The sequence below is a fragment of the Nothoprocta perdicaria genome, unplaced genomic scaffold (assembly GCF_003342845.1).
Source record: "Nothoprocta perdicaria isolate Ctin4 unplaced genomic scaffold, notPer1 scaffold_143, whole genome shotgun sequence".
Lineage (NCBI taxonomy): Eukaryota > Metazoa > Chordata > Aves > Tinamiformes > Tinamidae > Nothoprocta > Nothoprocta perdicaria.
Genome location: NW_020454572.1, coordinates 1707744 through 1727599, shown reverse-complemented (window position 1 = coordinate 1727599; position 19856 = coordinate 1707744). Strand labels below are relative to the sequence as shown.

At 49.0% G+C, this 19856-nt stretch overlaps 1 protein-coding gene across 1 annotated transcript in view; it reads right to left on the bottom strand.

Annotated features, from left to right (window-relative positions):
- Positions 1 to 1658: 1658 nt before the first annotated feature.
- NLRC5 (NLR family CARD domain containing 5) overlaps positions 1659 to 19856 on the bottom strand; it is a 37625-nt gene continuing 19427 nt past the window's right edge. The window contains exons 18-47 of the mRNA XM_026034399.1: positions 19499 to 19582; positions 18582 to 18671; positions 18413 to 18460; positions 17900 to 17974; positions 16896 to 16979; positions 15879 to 15962; positions 15188 to 15277; positions 15017 to 15079; positions 14273 to 14356; positions 13772 to 13855; positions 13197 to 13286; positions 12856 to 12921; positions 11989 to 12072; positions 11817 to 11900; positions 11408 to 11494; positions 10767 to 10847; positions 10390 to 10473; positions 9931 to 10014; positions 9643 to 9726; positions 9208 to 9291; positions 9034 to 9117; positions 8228 to 8311; positions 7794 to 7877; positions 7041 to 7124; positions 6261 to 6344; positions 5630 to 5713; positions 5383 to 5466; positions 4028 to 4111; positions 3209 to 3292; positions 1659 to 1763 (exon numbers count right to left, since the gene is read on the bottom strand). Of these exons, the coding sequence (XP_025890184.1) occupies positions 1682 to 1763; positions 3209 to 3292; positions 4028 to 4111; positions 5383 to 5466; positions 5630 to 5713; positions 6261 to 6344; positions 7041 to 7124; positions 7794 to 7877; positions 8228 to 8311; positions 9034 to 9117; positions 9208 to 9291; positions 9643 to 9726; positions 9931 to 10014; positions 10390 to 10473; positions 10767 to 10847; positions 11408 to 11494; positions 11817 to 11900; positions 11989 to 12072; positions 12856 to 12921; positions 13197 to 13286; positions 13772 to 13855; positions 14273 to 14356; positions 15017 to 15079; positions 15188 to 15277; positions 15879 to 15962; positions 16896 to 16979; positions 17900 to 17974; positions 18413 to 18460; positions 18582 to 18671; positions 19499 to 19582 (2452 nt within the window). The 3' untranslated portion in view covers positions 1659 to 1681. The remainder of the gene's footprint in view (positions 1764 to 3208; positions 3293 to 4027; positions 4112 to 5382; positions 5467 to 5629; positions 5714 to 6260; positions 6345 to 7040; positions 7125 to 7793; positions 7878 to 8227; positions 8312 to 9033; positions 9118 to 9207; positions 9292 to 9642; positions 9727 to 9930; positions 10015 to 10389; positions 10474 to 10766; positions 10848 to 11407; positions 11495 to 11816; positions 11901 to 11988; positions 12073 to 12855; positions 12922 to 13196; positions 13287 to 13771; positions 13856 to 14272; positions 14357 to 15016; positions 15080 to 15187; positions 15278 to 15878; positions 15963 to 16895; positions 16980 to 17899; positions 17975 to 18412; positions 18461 to 18581; positions 18672 to 19498; positions 19583 to 19856) is intronic.

Here is a 19856-nt window from a genome sequence, read left to right as displayed (position 1 = left end):
AAAAAGGAAAAACAATAGGCAGGGTGGCGTGTTTCAAACCAGTGCAAGAAAATAAATTACCCTGACACCTCAGTGAATGAAAATACAAAGATACGGGCGTGTTTGTGCTCGGTACAAGCGATAAGATGAGGTGGATAGCACCCCATTCCTTTGCTGGACACTGGGAAGATCTGCATTAGCAAGTTAAGTCTGAAAACACAGAATAACAGCCACATTGAGTAAAGCTTATACTTATATTCCAGTGTTTATATCTCAGGCATTTGAATTATGGCCTAATAAGSATTTTCACCTTTTTTTTCTTTGCTGTTGCTTTTAAATCCTCCTTTCAGAGTAAAGTCTTGCCTGCAGAGCACATCCTACCACTATGCAGCAAGATGAACGTTTCACAGAGCCTAACATTATCCTCAAATAAAGAGAGTGGCACCTACAGAAATACCCGTCCCCAGCTCTCCACCTGCTCTGCTCGGAGGCTTCCCTCGGGCACAATTCCCGGGTCACTCCAAAAGGCTGCCTGGATTAGACCAACACCCTCCCCAGGCAAGTGCTGCTGTAAACAAAAAGCCATAAATAAAACACCCCGCAAGGCAGGAAGTATTTAACTTCCTGCACGAACACGTGACAAAAAGCACATATAGTTTAACAACAACTTAATAAATAACGTGAACGGCAGAGCTCCGTTCCCGCCACCCGAGCTGTTGTTCCACGCAGCCAAGGGGCAGTCCTGCTCTCTCTCATCTGCTGTGCAGCAAAATCAGTGCTTGGGATCTTCTCCCTCCGCTTCCCAYGTGCCCAGCACCCCAGTGCACGGAGATGCGCAGGCTCTGGGGCGCAGAGGCTCCGAGGATCCCATGTGTAGACACCACAGCAGCGTTCTGAAGCAACTTGCCACCTGCTTCTCCACAAAGAGATCAGTGCAGCTGAACATCCCCAAACCCCAACATTTCTAGAAAAACACATATTAAAATGTCCCCTCACACCAAATACTCCATTTTGTTACAAATTATTTTGCAAGGTCAGTGCTTTTAAGTTTTCCCACTGAAATCCATTTCCTCATTATCAATGTACAWCTCCTGGTCATCACTGGACCTTGATTTGAAATTTCAAGAGTCTTCACATTTTCACTAGGAAAGGCATTTCTGTGGGAAAAGGAGACTGCTGTCGAGCAAACAAATATATATATATCATAGCTATATACATCACAAGACTTCTTATTTTTCCCTAAAACTCAGAGGTATTTCACACCATTCAAAAGGGCTGTGCGAGAGCCTTTCCAATAGTGTCAGGTCTTACATCCTCTCCTGGGAGATGCCCATCCTCTTACTGCAGCTGGCCGTAGGTGTTCTGATCTGCACCAAAGAGAATGGAAAGTCCCGGTGGCTTTCCGAGAGCCCAAGCAGATGCACCTCATCCTCCTGGAAAGTTGGTATGCCAACAACATTGATTGGCCAGCAGCAAATCCTTACAATACTTTTTGCTCTTCTGGATAGCGTAAAAACTCACAACAAATAACACACGGAAATCTTGACACTTGGTTAAGCGCAGGGTAGGAAGACGTCMTTCTTACTGGTTTTATCTATATGGATCTTGGCTTCCTGGGCTCTTCTCGATCCCATTTAGAGCAAATTTTTGAGGGCAACGGAAGACAGAGAGCAGTCCCTAGTGTCTCAAAGGCTCTTCTTGACTAGCAGAAGGAGAAACAGAGTCTTGAGTCTTGGAGTGTCAAATTCTCAGCGAGGCCCTTAGGCACCGGGTTGTTCCACAGCCTGCAAGGAGAGCAGAGACATTATTGTAGGAGAGTGTGTGGGAAGGCAAGAACTTGGCTTGGTGAAGACAGTGTCTGTCTGGAGAGGAGAGATGAACCCTGTAAGCAGAGAGGGACCTGGGCGTCGYGGTGGATRACAAGTTGACCATGAGGCAGCAGTGSCCTGGTGGCCAAGAAGGCCAACGGGATCCTGGGGTGCATTAAGAAGAGCRTCTCCAGCAGGTCCRGGGAGGTGATYGTCMCCCTMTACACAGCCCTGGTRAGGCCACATCTGGAGACTGTGTCCAGTTCTGSGCTCCCCAGGACAACRGGGATGTGGAGCTGCTGGAGAGAGTCCAGCGCAGGGCTACGAGGATGATGAAGGGCCTGGAACATSTGCCCTRTGAGCAAAGGCTGAGGGAGCTGGGCCTGTTCAGCCTGGAGAAGAGRAGGCTGAGGGGGGACCTGAGCAGTGTGTGTAAATACCTCAAGGGAGGCAGTGAGGAGGAGGGGGCGGCCTCTTTGCAGTGGTGGCCAGCGACAGGACTAGAGGAAAYGGCCACAAACTGAAGCACCCAAAGTTCCACAGGAATTTAAGGAAACACTTCTTGACAGTGAGGGTGCCAAAGCCCTGGAACAGGCTGCCCAGAGAGGCTGTGGAGTCTCCTTCTTTGGAGATCTTCCAAACCCGCTTGGACGCAGCCTGTGCCATGTGCTCTAGGTGACCCTGTGTGTGCAGGGGGGTTGGACTGGATGACCTCTGAAGGTCCCTTCCAACCTTAAGGATTCTGTGATTCTATGATTCTAAGCAATCTATGTTACATGCACCACSCTTCGTGCACCACCCTACATGCACCACCACTACCCCAAAGCCACCCAAATGTTATCAAAGATGCTCTCGGAATAGTGACTTTTCCAGTGAGTGAAGGATGGGCAGGTCCCTCTTGCAGGAGAGGGTTTGGACTGSAGTTTGGTACTCAGGGTTTGTCGAAGCGGTGACACAGGGTGGGAAAAACTAGGAGTGTCCCAAGTATCTGCAAGATTTGGATCCCAGGAGAGAGGGTGGGATGGGGCAGGAAAATGTGGAAAGTGAAACCAGATGTAATAGGAAAAAATAAAATAAAATAAAATAAAATAAAATAAAATAAAATAAAATAAAATAAAATAAAATAAAATAAAATAAAATAAAATAAAATAAAATAAAATAAAATAAAATAAAATAAAATAAAATAAAATAAAATAAAAATAAAATAAAATAGTAAAGGGAAAATACCACAAATTTCCCGACAGGGGGACATTAAGGAAGTGGCCTTTGTTTTTGTCTCATTTAAAGCCAGCAGGTCTTTTCCCTCCCTTCCTCGTGTGGCTTTCTGGGGAGGTGGACCGGTCCATGTCAGGGCTCGTCACAGCTCAGCATCCCCGGGCTGAGCCAATAGCCATCCGCAAAGCTCCGTGGCACCTGCTCACCTTATGAATTGAATTTCTGGGCACTTGGCAAGCTCCTCCGCTAGCTTTGTGGCCCCACAGGCTCCAATCAGATTCTTCTCCAGACTGTTTTAAAAAACAAAGAGACAGAAAGTCCATCTTGGGGCCCAAAAACACTAGGAGCACTAGGAACAGCTCCACATACACCACATTTGTGCTTGTATCTGCAGAAACTCCACTGCRTAGAGACAAATAAGAACCGATTTTTGATCCTCTGAACCACAAACTAACGTTTTCCTTTAGTGAAGAACACGTATCTTGTGTTTCAAAGGGCCAAAAGGAGGAAAGCTCCAGCTCCTTGGGCAGGAGATGRCAGAGTCTCCCATGGGATAGGGCTGGGCTGTGATGCCACTGAGCCAGTGCACGACCTGGTGACATCAACCACGGCTACTGGTTGCACTACAGCACAGGAGCGGCCACCTGAGCTCCCATGGCCCAGGCCCCACAGGCTGCTCGCTCCATTCTGGGGAGAGGAGTCACAAAAAGACAACTCTCTGAGCAAGCTACTCATCGAGACCGTCCTTGCCATCAGTGAGAAACGAGAGCGTGCAGGAAGCAGCTCACCCGAGCTGATTAGGTGATATGACTCATGCCCAAGAAGTGCTACTTGAGTGCCTGTCTGCACTGAGTGTCGCACTAGGAGGGTGGCTGGCCACTGTGTACACAGCAGGTGAAGCAAGAACTCAGACCGCAGAAGCCTGTCCTGTTCTTGGCATTCATCCCCTTCCTGGAAAGGTGGCGGCTGAAGGCTCAAAGACACAGACAACCTGTCCCTGGGGTTGCTGTCAGGGTCATACTCACTCTAACATCTTCAGCTTTTCCATCCTTGGGAGGGCACTGGCCAACTCTTGGGCTCCTCTGTCACCAAGGGTGTTCCAAGACAATCTGAGAAGGACAAGAAACCCCAACGAGTGAGTCCAGGCCAAGCCCAACAGCAGGTGAACAGGATGAACGTCTGGGGAACAACAGCACTGCTGGGATACGACCGAGCACCAATTAGACCAGACTAAGAGCTCATTGCCTTCCCCTGCGTTACAGGCTTAACTGAGGAGTTTCCCCAGTTTCACCACATCTTTGCATATCAGACGACACCAGGCTGTCTTGTCACACAACCCAGGGACCACGGTTATCTCAGGAGTCTTATAGACCCCAGGAATGAGATGCCAAAGGTGGAGGTGAGAGGTGAGCACACAGCTTTATTGCAGGATGCTCATCTTTGGGCTGGTCATGTTAGACTGTTGTGGCAGATAAGGTGGTCCTCAGACCTGCTCTTAAAGCCTCCCTTGGTCTCTAAGCTCTTCTAAATGATAGATCACAGTGCACTTGAAAGGGTGGRGGTTTTGCTCTCCGGTGTGTTAGCCCATGAGAACACATTGCAGATCCTTTCCTTGCCACGTGCTGCACAGCCTGGCCATTTTCTGCTCCGCTGGAAATCAAAACCCTAGCATGGCCCCAGCCACGCTTCACTACAGCGCTCGGTTAACTGGTCCTCSTGTCACGCTGCAAGACGCAGCAATGTTCCTATGCACCAAACATGGCTTTACTCCTCCCCTTACTCCATTTCTGACTCCCCAGGAATGTTGCAAGACTGCTGTCCCCACCCGGATTATGTGGCATTAGCATCAGACCTCACCTCTGCTAGGACTGGCAATAAAATCCTGCTTTGACCTAACGCCCCAGGTCCTAAGATAGCTGTGATCACCACACAGACACCTTCAAAGGGAGGGAGAGGAAGATCTGGTGGTATCATTTGATTCGCGCCATTCATGAGAACTTAGCAGAAGAAGAAATGGAGCCACATAAGAACTAGCTGCACCCATCTCAAAAAATGGAGCCAAAATTTGGACAACAGAGAACACGGACGAGGAGTCTGACCCTCCTCCTGAAGGAGATGTTAAAACATGAAGGATAATGGATAGAGCCCAAAGACGAGCGTTTTCCTCCGTGTTCTGTTCAGCTCTGCAGACTCAGTGTCCAAGAAGCTCCTAGTTAGACCAGGAAGTATTTCCCAGTCAATCAGTAAATTACTCATAAATTTACCACTAAAGCATACGTAGCAGGAAATATGACTAGATACTTAGCAGGGTCAAAAGCGTGACAGTACCAGCAGATACTAGGGTGTGTTGGGAGAAGTCCCCCTGCATGCCCACACTCACGTTATCTCCTCCATGGAAGGGCACTGTGTGAAGCCATGAGAAAGCGATTTAGAAGCAACCTCAGTGATGCCACAGAACTTCATGCTGAAACAAGGGGGAGATGATAATAATAACAATAAGAATGACGTTTTTAGTAGCTTGGATTCAATATCAACAATCAGGGAGCAAGAGGAGTCCTGTTCTCACAGTGCTGCCAACGGGGCCAGCCGCGCAGTGCCGCGGTAGCATCCAACGCCCTGGTACTTACTCAATCTTTCGGAGGTTTTTAAAGCACGGCAGACCCTTGGACAGGGCCTGGATACCTCCTTCCCCRAGGCAATTTTCTGATAAGCTGCAAGAATAACAGAAAAGCTTTCACTGACCGCAGAAAGAGCAGCTACAGTCATAGAAAATCCGTAGGCAAAGCATAACTAGGTGAGTTAACCTGCCAATAACTAGGAGCCGGGCTAGGTGAGGACTCCTAGCGACAGCAGGGACAGGCCAGGTTAGGACACGGCAACTCAGGGTTAGTTTCCTGCTCAGTGRCACGGGAACGACAGCCCTGCCCTAACAAGCAAGCACAAGTCCTTGCAGCAGTGGAAAGGCCTGGAGATGCTGCCCCGGAGTTACGTCCGTCCACGCCTGAGCTGGACCAGTCTGCAACCTCTCCTGTGCTGCGTCTGAAACTGGGCACCAGAAGCTGTATCAGAGTGAATGACTGGTGTGRCTGAAGAGGAATGGAAGTAAACTTGTCCAAAGGGACAGTGAGAGGAAGACAAGGCTCTCCAAGGCTCAGTGGGCAGCAGTAACTGCCTTCCAGTCCTTACTATCAGGTGCTGCTCCGTTCTCAAACATGAGCCATGGCATCTGTCTCAGCTACATTCCCACTTTAGCCTTACCTTATCTCTTCCAGCCGCTGACATCCCACCAGGGCTCTGGCCAGCTCTGTGCCTCCGCTAGGCCCAATGTTATTGCTCTGCAAGCTGACAAGAGAAACACAAGGATTCAAGGGTTATTTCAGGAAAAAAAAGCTATAATAAAAGTTCATATTTAACTTGCTAAGAAGAAAACTGTCGCATCTCTTGAATCAGCACTTGGTGCTGGAAATAATCTGGGGTCTTTGTGGTTCACTCTAAATGAAGGGGCCTGGAAAAGACCCTGGGTGGCATGTTCCTCATGACAGTGGGGAACAACCCAAGGAACCAAAGAGTGAAGAGGACCTCAATACAAGAACCAAYCTGCAAGGACTGAAGTTTCCCAGCACCAGGATTGCTTTTCTTAGCTATCTTTGGAAGACACTTTAGACCTAGCTTGGAAAACATCCTGAAGACTASTTGGGCCAAGCTCTCTTAACTTGCAGATCTCTTGCTTTGCTACTGTGACACAGTATGAGACTATCCTAGGGGTTACAGCCTTGGAAAGACTCCCACACAAGGACAGTACTGCTGARTTCTCAGGGGGGAATACAGCTCAGGCAACTGCCCAAGATAATAAGGAGCCACACAGATGCTCAGGATAAGACTACCTGAGGAGGGTTTCTCAATCCTGAGCCACATAAAATAATCTCTGACCCATGAACCACTTCAGTCTACACCTGTTTCTTTTTTCAGCGTTTTCTTTCAGCCATTCCAGAAATTCCCAGGGTATCCTCCTTTCCTGGAGCAGAAGCTGACACTTACTGCAGGATCTTCAGGTCACTCATGTGGGGCAGACAGAGGGCAAGTTTCACTGCTGTCCTGTCACCAAAACCATTCCTAGATAGCCTAGAAGGAGCAGAAAGCAAAGTGTGACTGGTAGCAAACTCCGGGGCCCCATTGCTCACCTGCATGTGGACAACACATATCTGAGACCCGTGCTCCTCACCCACATGTGCRTGGGACTATTGCAGGAAGACAAAACGTCCTCAATCCCAAGGCACTGGGGATGGGCAGTGATAACAAGGACRTTTTGTAATCCTGTATCAGAAGCTAAATAGTAAAGTAAAATACGCTGTGCTTGTCCTGTGGCTTCTGATGCTCCTGGACATCACCGYGGTGGTAGCAAGGACAGACAGAAAACCATATAACTGACTCCATTTATTTATTGTGAAAATGTGCTGCCTTTTGCGGTCAATCTGGCTCATTCCACAGACGAGCCAAGCCAGGCCACCTTTGAGAGGAGAGATTGCTGCCCTGTGAAACACGAGAGGATTTAGTGCTGGGCAGCAGCAGAGCAGGAGGCACACGGGCACTGCACAGCCCTGGGGTTTCAGCTCCTCCCCACCCRTGGAGTCTGGACACTTCGGGGGAATCTCCGAGAAACTGCCAGGAACATATAACCCCYAACCTCACAGATATACCCACTCTGGCTTTACTGGGGCCAGATCAGGCTTGGTTTCTATGCCTTTATTTTCAGCCAGGTTCTGGAAGGGGCAGTGGGAATGAGGCACTTACAGCAGCTCCTCGATGCGCCTGCAACAGGCAAGAGCGTCCATGAGCTTTTCTCCTCCAACAGGACTAGGGCTGTTTCCAGAGAGGCTAAAAATAASCAAGAAAGACGCAACTGAGCTAGGGGTGTCTTGGCTCACAAAGGCTGGCGAAAGCAGGCAAGTGGCCACCGTTGCCTCCGGAGCAAGTGAGCGTAACCTTCGCTCTTGGAAAGTTTGCTACACCAGCATGAAAAGTTGCTCCTGGGCCCAGCTGTATCTGGGGTGGGAAAGACCTTCCATTTGCTTTGTAGTCTTTTTATGAGGACTTTGATGAGAATGGAAGTGCTGGAAGGAGTCGGAGCACTGAGCAAATGAAGGCAACACAGAGCTTCCCACACAGGCTTTCCCACCAACTGGGGCTCTAACCACACTCAAGCCAAGCAAAACAAAGTGACTCACTTGATTCTTTTCAGGTTTGGCATTCCCAGCAGGACAGCAGCTATATTTATCAGGCCTGGATCTCCAATCCTGTTGTGGCTTAAACTTTAAAGAGAGGAGGAAAAAAAATGAGAGCTGCATGGTGAAGGGAGATGCTAAGTGTCAGACAGAGTATGACATCGTATTAAACATCTCCCATGTGCTGCGTGACACAAAGTTCTCCTCTGAGCAGGATCGTAGAGCTGCTTCTCTTAATTGTCCCATGAAAACTAATAACTGTCAATGAAGCTTTAAAAAAACCCCACAGATAGCCATCAAAATCACAGCAGGATCTTATGAAGTGATGGGAAATTCCTTCAGCCAGAATCCCAAGCCAGACACAGCTGTTATGATCCATACCACCATGGCCCAGGGTGGAGAAGGGAAGGGATGTGGATAGAGAGAAAGGGAAAAAAAAGGGGGAAAAAAAAAAAAAAAAAGGCCACAGAGCTAGGCTAGGGTTGGTTCTGGATTCAGAGCTTTCCAGAACACAGTTTCCAGTTTCCAGTGCTGGATCTGAGGTTATCCCAGGAGAGAAGGGGACTTCCTGCCTTGTTCTGGACCCAGCAGACTCCAGGGATCCTTTGGTGGTTGGGTTTGCACCAACTTGCCCCTTCTGAACGCCCTGCTTTGGTTTCCTCTAACCCAAAGTAGCTCGTAAAAGAGCGTTTTGCAGCGTCCCCGTTTTTGTAGTAACGCTGTTCACAGGAACATCTGGATCTCCCCAAACGTCGGCACTGGTTCTCAACACTCTCCTGACAGGACTCCACACAAAACAAGGAACTTACTTTATTTCCTCCAAGCAGTGCATTTTCCTCAAGGCATCTGCGAGGCTGGAGCAGGCGGCGTCACCAGTGCTGTTATGGTTCAAGCTAGACGCGAGGGCCCCAGAAAAGAAGGGACATTAAGCTCATGTTCCTCGGAATGCCCAGGCCCTGGGTGGCCTGCAGTCACATACTCACAGCAGCCTTTTCAGAGAGGGCATTTCACCAAGGCCCAGCACCAGCTTAGCAACGGCAGCATCGCTGAGGCTCATGTGGCCTAGGCTGAAAGACAGAGAGACACAGGRAGAACTAACTACTCAAGGGTCAGAGCAGGGTGCAAGAGTAGGTAAGTGCTGAGTGTGGAGGAAGGCTTTGAGCCACGGCCACCAGAGCACCCTCTGGCACTAAAATGAAAATCACTGCCTCCCAGCTCAGACGGGATCCATACGAATGGCAGCTCCCAAAGCGTTTGATTCCTCCACTGGACACTGACCACTGACCTCCATCTTTCCCACCCATCCCTCTTTGCCATTAAAAAGGCAGTGTCTTTTCTTCTGTATCTGAAGCCCTGCAGGCATCAGGAGACACTTCCATCTGTCCATGCATCTAGAGATCCTTGGACAAGGCACTTACTTAAGCTCTTCCAAAGCCTGGCAGCTCTGCAAGCCGGTGATCAAGTCATCAATTCCCATTGGCATAATACTGCTATTGGTCAGTCTGCAAAACAGCAAGGATCAAACAAGGAGGTCCTCACAGATGGGCTCAACAGAAATCATAGGGCTCATGGCCACCTTTCAGACCAAGAGCTTTTCAGAGAGGATCAGGGCAAGGGATAGYGTTTAGCAAACTGTAAAGCACAGAGGGGAGACCACAGCTGTGCACAGGCAGCAGCAGAAAACAAAATGAGGCACGAGGACATACGCAAACTTCTTCAACTCTGGAAGAGGTAGCAGAACATTGACTAGCATCTCTGCCTCRTCACCCTGGAGCTTGACGTGAGACCATCTGTAAGAGCAGAACAACAGGTCTGAGCTCTACCCACTAATGACAAAACACCTGCACACAGCCCACAGCCAAAGCACTGAGGTGCTGGAACACTTAGGAAAGGTCCCAGGACACCCGAGGTGTCCAATGGAAGCTCCCAGACATGGTAAGAGAGCCCAGGTTATCCGGGCAGAGAAGCAAYTTAGACACATTCGCAGGATGACCCAGAGAGCCTCTGAGCGCACAGGCCACTTGGATTTTCCACCCAAACCCTCTAAGCAAAAGGAGAAGGGGAGTCCAGAGGGCAAGGACTAGTCCTCTCCCCTGCCGCCCTGGACACAAGAGGACAAGCTGCTCGCGTCTCCCCGCGAGAGCCCGTGCTGCCTGGCAGCTCACCTCAGTTCCTGCAGCTGGGCACATTTTTCACGAAGCCTTTGATAGAAAGAAGCGYGCCCGACGTGCAGCTCGCGCAGATGGAGTCTGGGGGATGCAAACACACACAACCGTCCAGYGGCATCTGCAGCTGCCCCAGCCTTCCCATGCACACCTTTAGGAACAAGCACGTTGTTTCCCCCACAGCATGGACCTGGAAGAGAGCTTGGCCTGCAGGACCCATGCACAAGTAACATGAATAATCCCTCAGCTCACGTGGTACAGAGGTGCTCTGGAAATGAACCCACGRAGCCCTGAGCTCCAGACCCTGCTAACATTTTCTCCATCTCATGGTGARTTGCAGAACAAGCAGCAATTTATAAGGAATAGCGACTTCTCACCTGCTAACGACGGACTGCACCTTCTCCAGGCAGGGTGGGAAGCCCACACATAATTGGAAGAGGGTTTTATCTTTAGAAATCCTGGAAGGCAGGGAGAACATTGATGGTTTGTATATTCCGCATGGAGGAAGAAAACGCAATTTTCCAGAAGAATAACGAGGAGGACTGCATGGGACAGGACAATGTTGGTGCATGAATACTAATCACTTCAGAAGAGGCTTGCAAGGTTTAACCCAAGTCAAAAACCTGCCTCTAACTTCATCTGAGCCAGCGCAGTGTCAGCCAGCCTCACAAAACCTGCACCATACGGCCTTGTGACTTGTTTTCTCTTGGTTAGTGTGGCACAAGCATGGTCAGAAGCTTGTCATTGCTCTCCTGTACGAATGCTCCATGACTAACACAGGCTCAACTGGGCACCTTTCTCCTGAGTGAGACCAGGAGCAGGGGCTCCCTCCCAATACGTGACGACAAACCTTCTCAGAATGACTAAAGGGTCAAACGCAGCTCAGGCTGGCTAGTGGCTTGCAAATGTTTTGGAGAACGAGGAGAGCGAACAGTGGAAGCAAGTAAGAGCATCGGCTTCAATCTCGTTTCCTTAAAAAAGGCTAAAAAAGTATGTCAGAACTCGAGGCAGTACTTACGTGATTTCGGTGATGTCCCCAYGGGCCTGGATAGCCAGCTCTAGAAGACTCCTGACACTTTCTTCACTTACCCAGGGCTCTTCTATGCTGCGGAGAAGAATGCAGGCAGCTCTGCTTTAATCTCAGGCTTCTTTATAAAGCAGGTAAAGCTCCAGCAAGACRGCGCAGACTAGAGCTGCAGCTTTCTATGGAGCAGCAAAGTGCTCTGAGGTGTTGGGAACATGAGCTCAGTAACGAATCAAGGAGATAAAGCCAAACACCAACAACCCATGGGAATGTCTCAGAGCAATGAGATTCTTGCCTCTATCTTGGAAAGAATCACAGCTCTCTGATGCTTTTGAAGAAAGGAGATTTTAAATGATCAAACCAGCCTCAGGTGGCTAGGTAGAACATCACAGTGACACTGTACCTGATTTTCAGAGGACCCAGAGTTTTCTTCAGGGAACGCAAAAGAGTCTCTGCAGTTTGGACTGTCACATTGTTCTTGGAGGATCTAGAAGGAAAGGTCAAGGTAAAGAACGGCTTGCGAACAGGCCAGGCCAAMGGGGTCCAAACGGGCTTTTAATCGATCGATAACTCACACGTATTCTGTCAGGCTGGAGCACTTTCCCAGGACTGAGCACAGCTTCTGCAAGTGCTCTGGCTGAAAGTTGCACTCCGTGAGCCTGAAAGGATGCAAAAGAGGACGGTCTGAGTTTTTTACAAACAGGCAAGCTGTCTGACCCAGCAGTCACGGCCTTTCCTCACGGAAACTAAGCAAAACAAAAAGATGACGCCGAAACCTTGAACGCTTTGCAGGGCTTCCAGAGGAGATTCTGTGGATGTTTTAAAAGAATCTGCTGAGATGTTCTCACGCAAGCCTCCATAGTGGGTTTCCTACGGCAGTGCTACGGCTTTTCGTAGCACCTGTAAGTGACCCCACAGGGTGACACCAAGTGCCACGGTGACACCAAGCAGGTACCCACCATGATACACTCAAAGGTCCTGGTCATCTGATCTTCCAGAGAAGGGGTCTGTCCAGAGCACCCCCAGGGTTTTTTTGGATGCAAACACTTTGTTTTCTTCCCTACGGGAACTAAACCATGGAGTGAAGTTGGGCAAGGTATGGTAGGGTCTCACTCAGGAGCATTCAGGTGTAACCAGTGCAGATATAACCAAGGTGACAGCAGTTGAGTAAGACTGATGAAGGCAGACAAGGCAGCGTGACATCTTCAGCACACTGCAGAGGTGAAGAACAGTCAGCATGGAAGCTGTGAGATAAGGGGATGTGGGATTTCTGGTGATGTGAAAAAGCTCTTCCCATAGGTGAATCAACAAAAATATGCCATAAATTACTGCAAAACATCACTGCCAGGAGCTAGGAGGTGAAAAGAGGTTTTCTCTCCCTTCTCCCTAGGAAAATACCACCTTTGTCGAAGAAATCACACAATAAAAGTGTGTACTGTTACCTCAAAACTTTTCTTGGGTCATTTCCTCTTGTCAGCTTGATGATTAAAGTTGCTTTGGAGCACAAACTGCACAGGAGAGACATGTGAGTGTGAAAGCCACTATTTTCCCAGTGGTCAGAATTTCAGGGTACATCAAAAGGCACAAAGCAACACAACAGTGATCTAGTTACCCAACCCAGCTATATTTGGCCAGTAGAAATGGATATAAATCAAAATTTTGCCCACACAAACATACAAGAAGTTAGTTATAGTCCTTGTTGTTATTGCCTGAAGATGGCAAACTATAGGATAACCAAAAGGAAAATACACAGAGTCAAGAATTAGTGGCAAGAAGCATGTACCTGACTAGAACTTCAGTAGTATTTCCAGATGTGGAAAAGGTATTTATGAGATCCAGAACTCCATCCTGAGAAATCCTGTTACAGCTGAGACTGCCAAGAAGAAAGCAGGAAAGTCCTTAAGATGTTAAGTGGGTTGTTTCCAAGCTCGTTAGCCACAGAAGCTAAATTCAAAAGCAGTTTGTGGGTGCAGGTCCCCTCCCGTCAAAGCCAAACCTACCAAATCCCTCCAAGACATTTCCAGAAAACCTTGGGTGACAAAGCCAACTTCCAGCTCGCTTGGGTGGCACTGTAGAGGCAGCCTGCAGACACTCTGCCCATCAGAGAGGGGAAAAGTGAGGCCAGAGCAGGCACGGCTGAGCTCACAAGGTCCCTGTGTCTTGAGTTATTTAAAGGGGCAATGAACTGAGGCGATGAACTCGGGCGCATGGATCAACTCCTGTCATGCTCCTCCACTCAGGAGCATGTTAGCATGGCCACTGGCTCCCTGGAGAATCTCTGCTCTTGGAGAATCATCCTGCTCTAAAAAAGGCTCAAGAAATTCCCCAAAAGCTCATGTTCACAGACCACTTGCTTACTTGAGGGAACAGGTAATGGGTGCCTGATGCAAGTGGTCCAAGAGACACCTCAGGCCTTCATCTCCCAGCTGATTCCTGGAAAGACTGAAAGACAGAAGAATGAATTGTAAAACAAACTCAGCCTTTTAAKCATTAATGCTCCTGTTAAAAGCTACTTCTGAGAAAAAAAGATAAATTTTCTGGGCTTAAATCCCAGTTCTGTCTAACAGAAGCTGCTACCCTACAAACACCAGCTCGAGAGAGGCAACTCTCAGGTGAAGCCACAGCACGAATACATCAAAACCCAAGGATCAGCTACCACTGAATGAAAACCCAAGGATGCTGCCCCATATAAGCCCAATTCCTCTCAAAGAACGTGTAGAGGAGCTGTGAGATTGCTGATTTTCTTCCATTTCCAGATATTTTGAGACACTGGCGTACACCAATAGTCTGAGCAAGCCAGGGCAATGGACTCAGCTGTCCCTCGGTGACTCCTGTTCAGGGGCACAGGAAAGCACTTACTCTACTTCTGCCAGCCACCCGTGCTGCTCCAGGAYGCTGCAGAGCTCCTCAATCTGCTCTTGACCGATGGCACAGTCAATCAGTCTGTGTAAGAGACAACAAGAGTGTTCAAGTATGTCCAGCAGCCACGCTCAGCATGAACACAGACAGCAGATGTTTTTTTACACCAGTCTCTGCGACACTGGGGTTTTTAAAGTTGAACATGTGATCCCTCTGCCGAGATGAATGTAGTTTTGCCAGTCTGTTATGTTTCCCACACCTTCTCCATGAAGCTAGCAGTGATCAACCCGGTGGTACAGGTCTTTTATTGCCTGGGCGTCTAACTAGGGACAAGTTACAGCCTTCTTCACAGGGAGAGTAAGCAACCACCACTCCCCTGGAGGTTGCAGATGTGTGACACGTATCCATCACACAGATGTTCACCTGAGGTTGATCACCCAGAATTGGAGGAACGCAGGGAAAATGTGACAGAGAGAGCTCAATTCAGTTGCCTGTGAAGTGGAATCTGATGCCATTCGTGACGACCAGGCCCAAAGCCACTCAAGCTATGGCCCTGTGCTATCCCACAGCATCTTAAACAGTACTAAGATTTGCCCTGAGGCGGCTGAATTAAACCCCAGACCCTAGGTTACTAGCCCTAGCTCTTTGATTAGCAACTCACGTGTCTTCATCCAACCACAAGGTTGGTCCACTGGCACAAACCTAGGTAAAATAAATGAACTTGCACTTGTTGCATGCCATTACCTGCAGGATGTCTTTTTGCTTTCCATGCTTGTTCCAAAATGCAAGAAGGCATTTTTACTTGCCCTGCAGCAAACACAAAGACAGTCCTTCAGCCACATTCTTCAAAGGAGACAAGCTTTATTTTCTCTTCAGAGCTGAGCTGTTGGGCTACAAACAGTCTGAATGTCTCACCTCACTTCTACCTTTCTGATCCGCTCACAGAGATTGATGGAGTTGGCCAGTAAGATGACACAATGTGGAGAAAAATTATTGTTCCTAATACTGGAAAGGAGTGGAAAGAAAAAATGAAATGAGCTCACAGAAAGAGTGGTTACTATACCTAGGGTCTAATTCTCCCATTGCTTTCYCTTGAGATGCAAAAGCCTGCATCCATCCCGTTTAATTCAAAATCACTGAGTGAGGAGCTGAGGTCTGGAGCAGGATTCCTTCTGTATCACCAAAGACAACAAGATATCCCCAGGGAGTCTCAGAGCTCTGCTGAAGCTTTGGCTCAGCTGTTGATCATCCTCTGCAAGCACCTCTTCATCTCCCTGGACTAACAAGAGAGCCCAGGCCAAGGGCTTTCCCTGAGCACCTCCTCTTGGGGTGGTAAAGGGCAGGCCGTGAGAGACATTGCACTGCAAAGAACCCTGCCAAGTAAGTGAATCCAGTCTCCCAAGATGGCAGCTCCTCCACGCTCACCCCTTGCAGGAGACAACTAAGCCCTTCTGTGTTCTTTTGCCCCGATGGGGGCAACCTAACTGYGCCCCTGGGGCGATGCCCAACTCCACACCTAAATAGCTGACACACTATAGCACTTGACATTGAGCTGACAACGTTGCTGCCTCATGGCAGTGGCCAACGAAGGGTTCCCRAACACTACCTCAGTAGCAGCAGACGATGGAGGTGAGGCAGGAGGGTCAGTAACCTCTCAATGCRCTGTTCATTCAAAGAATTTCCAGACAGACTGCAAAACATGGAGGAAAACAAGTTCCAAGAAATGCTTGGACAACCTCTAAGTATTTCTGTAATACCTCTACAGGCACGTGCACGGGTAAGTCATGGGCAAATGCTGAAATAAGGCCACGTCCAGGAGTGTGCTGAGAGTTGAGCCAGATCTAGTCTTTCTGACAAAAGAGACTAGTTCTTGTGCTTCTTTACAACCAATTAAAATTGCAGTGTTAAGTTTTACTTTTGTGTTAGTGTAGGTTTATAAAATTATGTTACCGCTGCATTTCTTCCTTGTAATACTGCTGTCCTGCTGCTTGTTGTTATTCAATTTTTATTCCAAGCAATATTCTTTTAATTTTCTTGGCACCAGGCTCTTGTTTGCAGGGTGACCAACTCTTTGAGAGTTGGTGGGCAAGGTGCTCTCCCTGTGGCTACGCTCCAAGCCAGCTGGTGCTTTACCATGGGACTGAGGAAGACTAGGAGAAGATATTTTCTGGGCTGTTTTTACACAGATATGATAGAAAAGGCCAAAATCTGTCTGAAACAGCAAGGACAGTGCAAAGTGTGGATTTATCTAAACATCTAGGTGAAGTTTTAGGGCATTTCTTGGTCTTGGTGGGTCAACTTGGAGGTCCCCTGTACTGCGCAAAGCCTGCCCTGATTGCAGTCTCAGCCAGCAGTCTGAGAAAGCAGCCCTCCTGGGAGAAAACACTTCCCTGCCTTGCTTGGACTCTCCCTGGGGAAAACAGAACCCGCATGCCCACTTTTTGCAGAGTTACACACAGCCTGGCCTCCTCCTTGCACCTGCTCCTCAGCTCTAGGTGCAGGTCAACTGAGGCYGCAGAGTGATGCTGGTTCCTATCTCCTGCTGATCCGACTGCCCTCTCTGCATCCGTGGGCTGGGAGGGYGCAGACAGACAGACGTGGTTGCCGCATGCACAGCACTTACTCAATTTCTGTCAGCTGGGTGCAGGCAGACAGGGTCTGGCAGAGCCTGGCCACGTCCTCGGGACCCATCGCGCAGTCCCTGAGCCTGAAGCACACAGAGCACGCAGGAGCTGAGTGCCTGCCCGTACCGTGGTGGAGCAACACTCCCTCCCACTCCAGAACACTGCCCTGCTTGGGTGCTGCCTCCCTGGAGCCACATCACCAGAACTTCAATCGCCTCTAGGCCCTGGAGAGCATCCTCCCCTGCTCATTACCCTCTAGCTTTCCTGGAGCAAGGCTGGGCATGCTGCCCCCTCTGCCCTTCGCCAAGAAGGAAACTGGGAAAAGCTCCCTGGGTGACAAAGCCTGGCAGGTCTCCAGGGGATGAGTCTCCAGCAGCCAGGCCTCYATCTCATTAGTTAGAGGTGGCACAGTGTCCCCTCACCCCAGGAAAGCAGGACAATGTCCGAGAGCTTTGCCAAGCAGAAAGCGCAATTTTATTTCAATATATATACTCATAGCAGTGGGTGTCCCAAGCCTGTCCCAGGAGGGTGTTTCATTCACCCAGTGCTGTCTCTCCAGCGGCCACACAACAGGAATGGTTGGAATGGGAATGATGGCAGCTGCCCTGGAAGGCTTTGTCAAATTATACCAGCCAAGAGCTTCTTGCAACCAACTGTTAATTTGGGAATTGGCCTCCCAGACCAGTTTTAGCAGGGAATGGAATGGAAAAAGCATATATGCTAAAGATAGACCTTATCCATGGGTGTGGAATATGTGTCACCACCGCTCCCCATTTCTGTGCTTGCCCCATCAGTGACGATGGGTTACACACAGAGCAAAGGAATGTCTGCTTTCCAAGAGAGCTGAACCTGCCTCTGAAGATACACAGAGCACAGAGCAGCTCTTGGAGGAGCCAGAGCTGGAGGGACATGTTGGGTCCCACRTGCTATGCTAAAGACACAGACCCCRCAGCCCTCTCTCCTCCCACTCCTGAGTGACAAAAGGGAACCAGGGTTGCCATACCAAAAGCACTGGCTGTTTGCTACAGGCTTGGGATGCAGCAGGAAATGTCTTCTGGATCTGCTGACAGTCCTGGCCCTGAGGAAAGAATGTTTTTCACCCTGTCAGCTGTGCTGCTATTGCCCCCGTGTAGCAGACTCTCTATCCTGCAGCCTGGMAAGGTCTTGCCTCTTGCTCCAGTCTGCCTCCCTTCTCCACCTGCCTGAATCCGGCTCCTGTTGTCCCCAGAACCGAAAGGGTCTTAGTGCCTCTCACCCAGAGTCCAGAGAGCTCTGAATCCATGAGAACAGCGGCAGCGAGCACCGGGACACTACAGTCTGCACCATAGCCTCAAACTGCTCTCAGTCACCCCAAAATGCACCATCCTGCTAACCCCTGCTTCCCCACCCTGTCTGGAGCTGAGAGCCAAACACCTGTCTGACTGGGACCTCTCAGGGACTTGCACCTCACCATCTGCATAAGATCTGGCCATGAGGAGCTTGATAGGCTTAGACAGCGCAGTCAGTGTGATTTTACCTGATTCTTTCCCAAAAGGTTATGTGAACCTCCTGTGTGTGTCCTAAGCTGCAACAATCAGAGAACATGATTAGCACGGAGTTTGAGGACAAACATTCATGGATCATTCCCTGAAAACCAAGTCCTTTGGTCTTACAGAAACACAGAAAAACAAAACTCCCGGCCATACCTGAGGTTCATAGTTTTAATCTGTTCCAGTGCAGACAAGGACTGAGCTAAGAAAAATACTGAGTTCAGGGAGATCTCATTGCCATCCAGCCTAGAGAAAGGAGAGGTGAAATCAGCCACTGAAAGCAAAACTAGCAGCAGTCTGCGCAGTCACCAGATTAAAATAGAAATCCTCAGAGGCTGTTTCTCTGTCACCTTGCTATTCCTGTTTCCAACCAYGGTTCTGCCCATGCAGCTCACTCCCGTGTGTGCTAAACACAGCCATCGCTTTGAGGGTTCCTCCTGCCCTACCCTGACGCAAGGTAAGAACATGTCCTTGGCTGTCCAGGTGCTCATGGCAGCACAAAACCCGTAGTAATAAGGATCAGTCTCAGGTCTATTAGGTCTGTCACAGTCTCTAGTGGGACAACTGGTGCTTTGCATGGTGGAACAGCAGCAGTGTGTTTCATGACACCGAAGTGAGAAGTATCTAGTTCCATAAAGATGCTACAACCCTAACCTAGCCTCTTGTACAGTGCATTTGTGATGGGACTGACAGACAAAATACTGCAAAATATAAGCCCTATCCAGGGCAGAATTCAGATGTCACTGTTGAAGCTGGAGCTCTCCAGCATTTATCTTCCAAAGATGTCCAATTTTGGGAGGTGAAGGTCTGCTCCTTCAGGGTGCTGAGTGCACAGCACTGATCTCAGCAGAGTTTCAAGGGAAATCAGTCTGTCTTAGACCAGAGATTGGGTAAGACCAGACAGCACCACCCTCGACAAAACTCAGAATATAATGTATGTATCCGATGCTGCACTTGATCCTGAACAGCCCTTTTCAAACCTCAATGGTGTTTCTACCACAAATACTCCTACAAAAACCTATCTCTAAGCAAAGAGTAACGGGAGCTACTTACTTGAAACAGGAGCTACTTACTTGAGTGAACGTAACATTTTCAGACTCGGGATGATCTGAAACAGCTGCCAGAGGCCCTTGTCCCCCAGAGCAGTGTTTGATAGGCTAGGATTTAAAGGAAGGCATTTAACTTTTAAATAAAAGAAAAGAAAAGAAAAGGAGCTCAGGACTCCTCCTTTCCTCGTGTAGCAATCCCTCTGGACTGAGAATGCCGCTGCAGGCAGTTACCAGCACCTAGCAGAACATGGCTGAAAACTAAATCAGCCTGGACAGGCCCCACAGAAAGGCCAGGYATTAGTCCTGGAGAAGGAAGGAATCAGTCAGACGGATGAAATTCGTGCCCAAGGACTCAAGTCGTCTACGTGCCTACGTCAGCTCC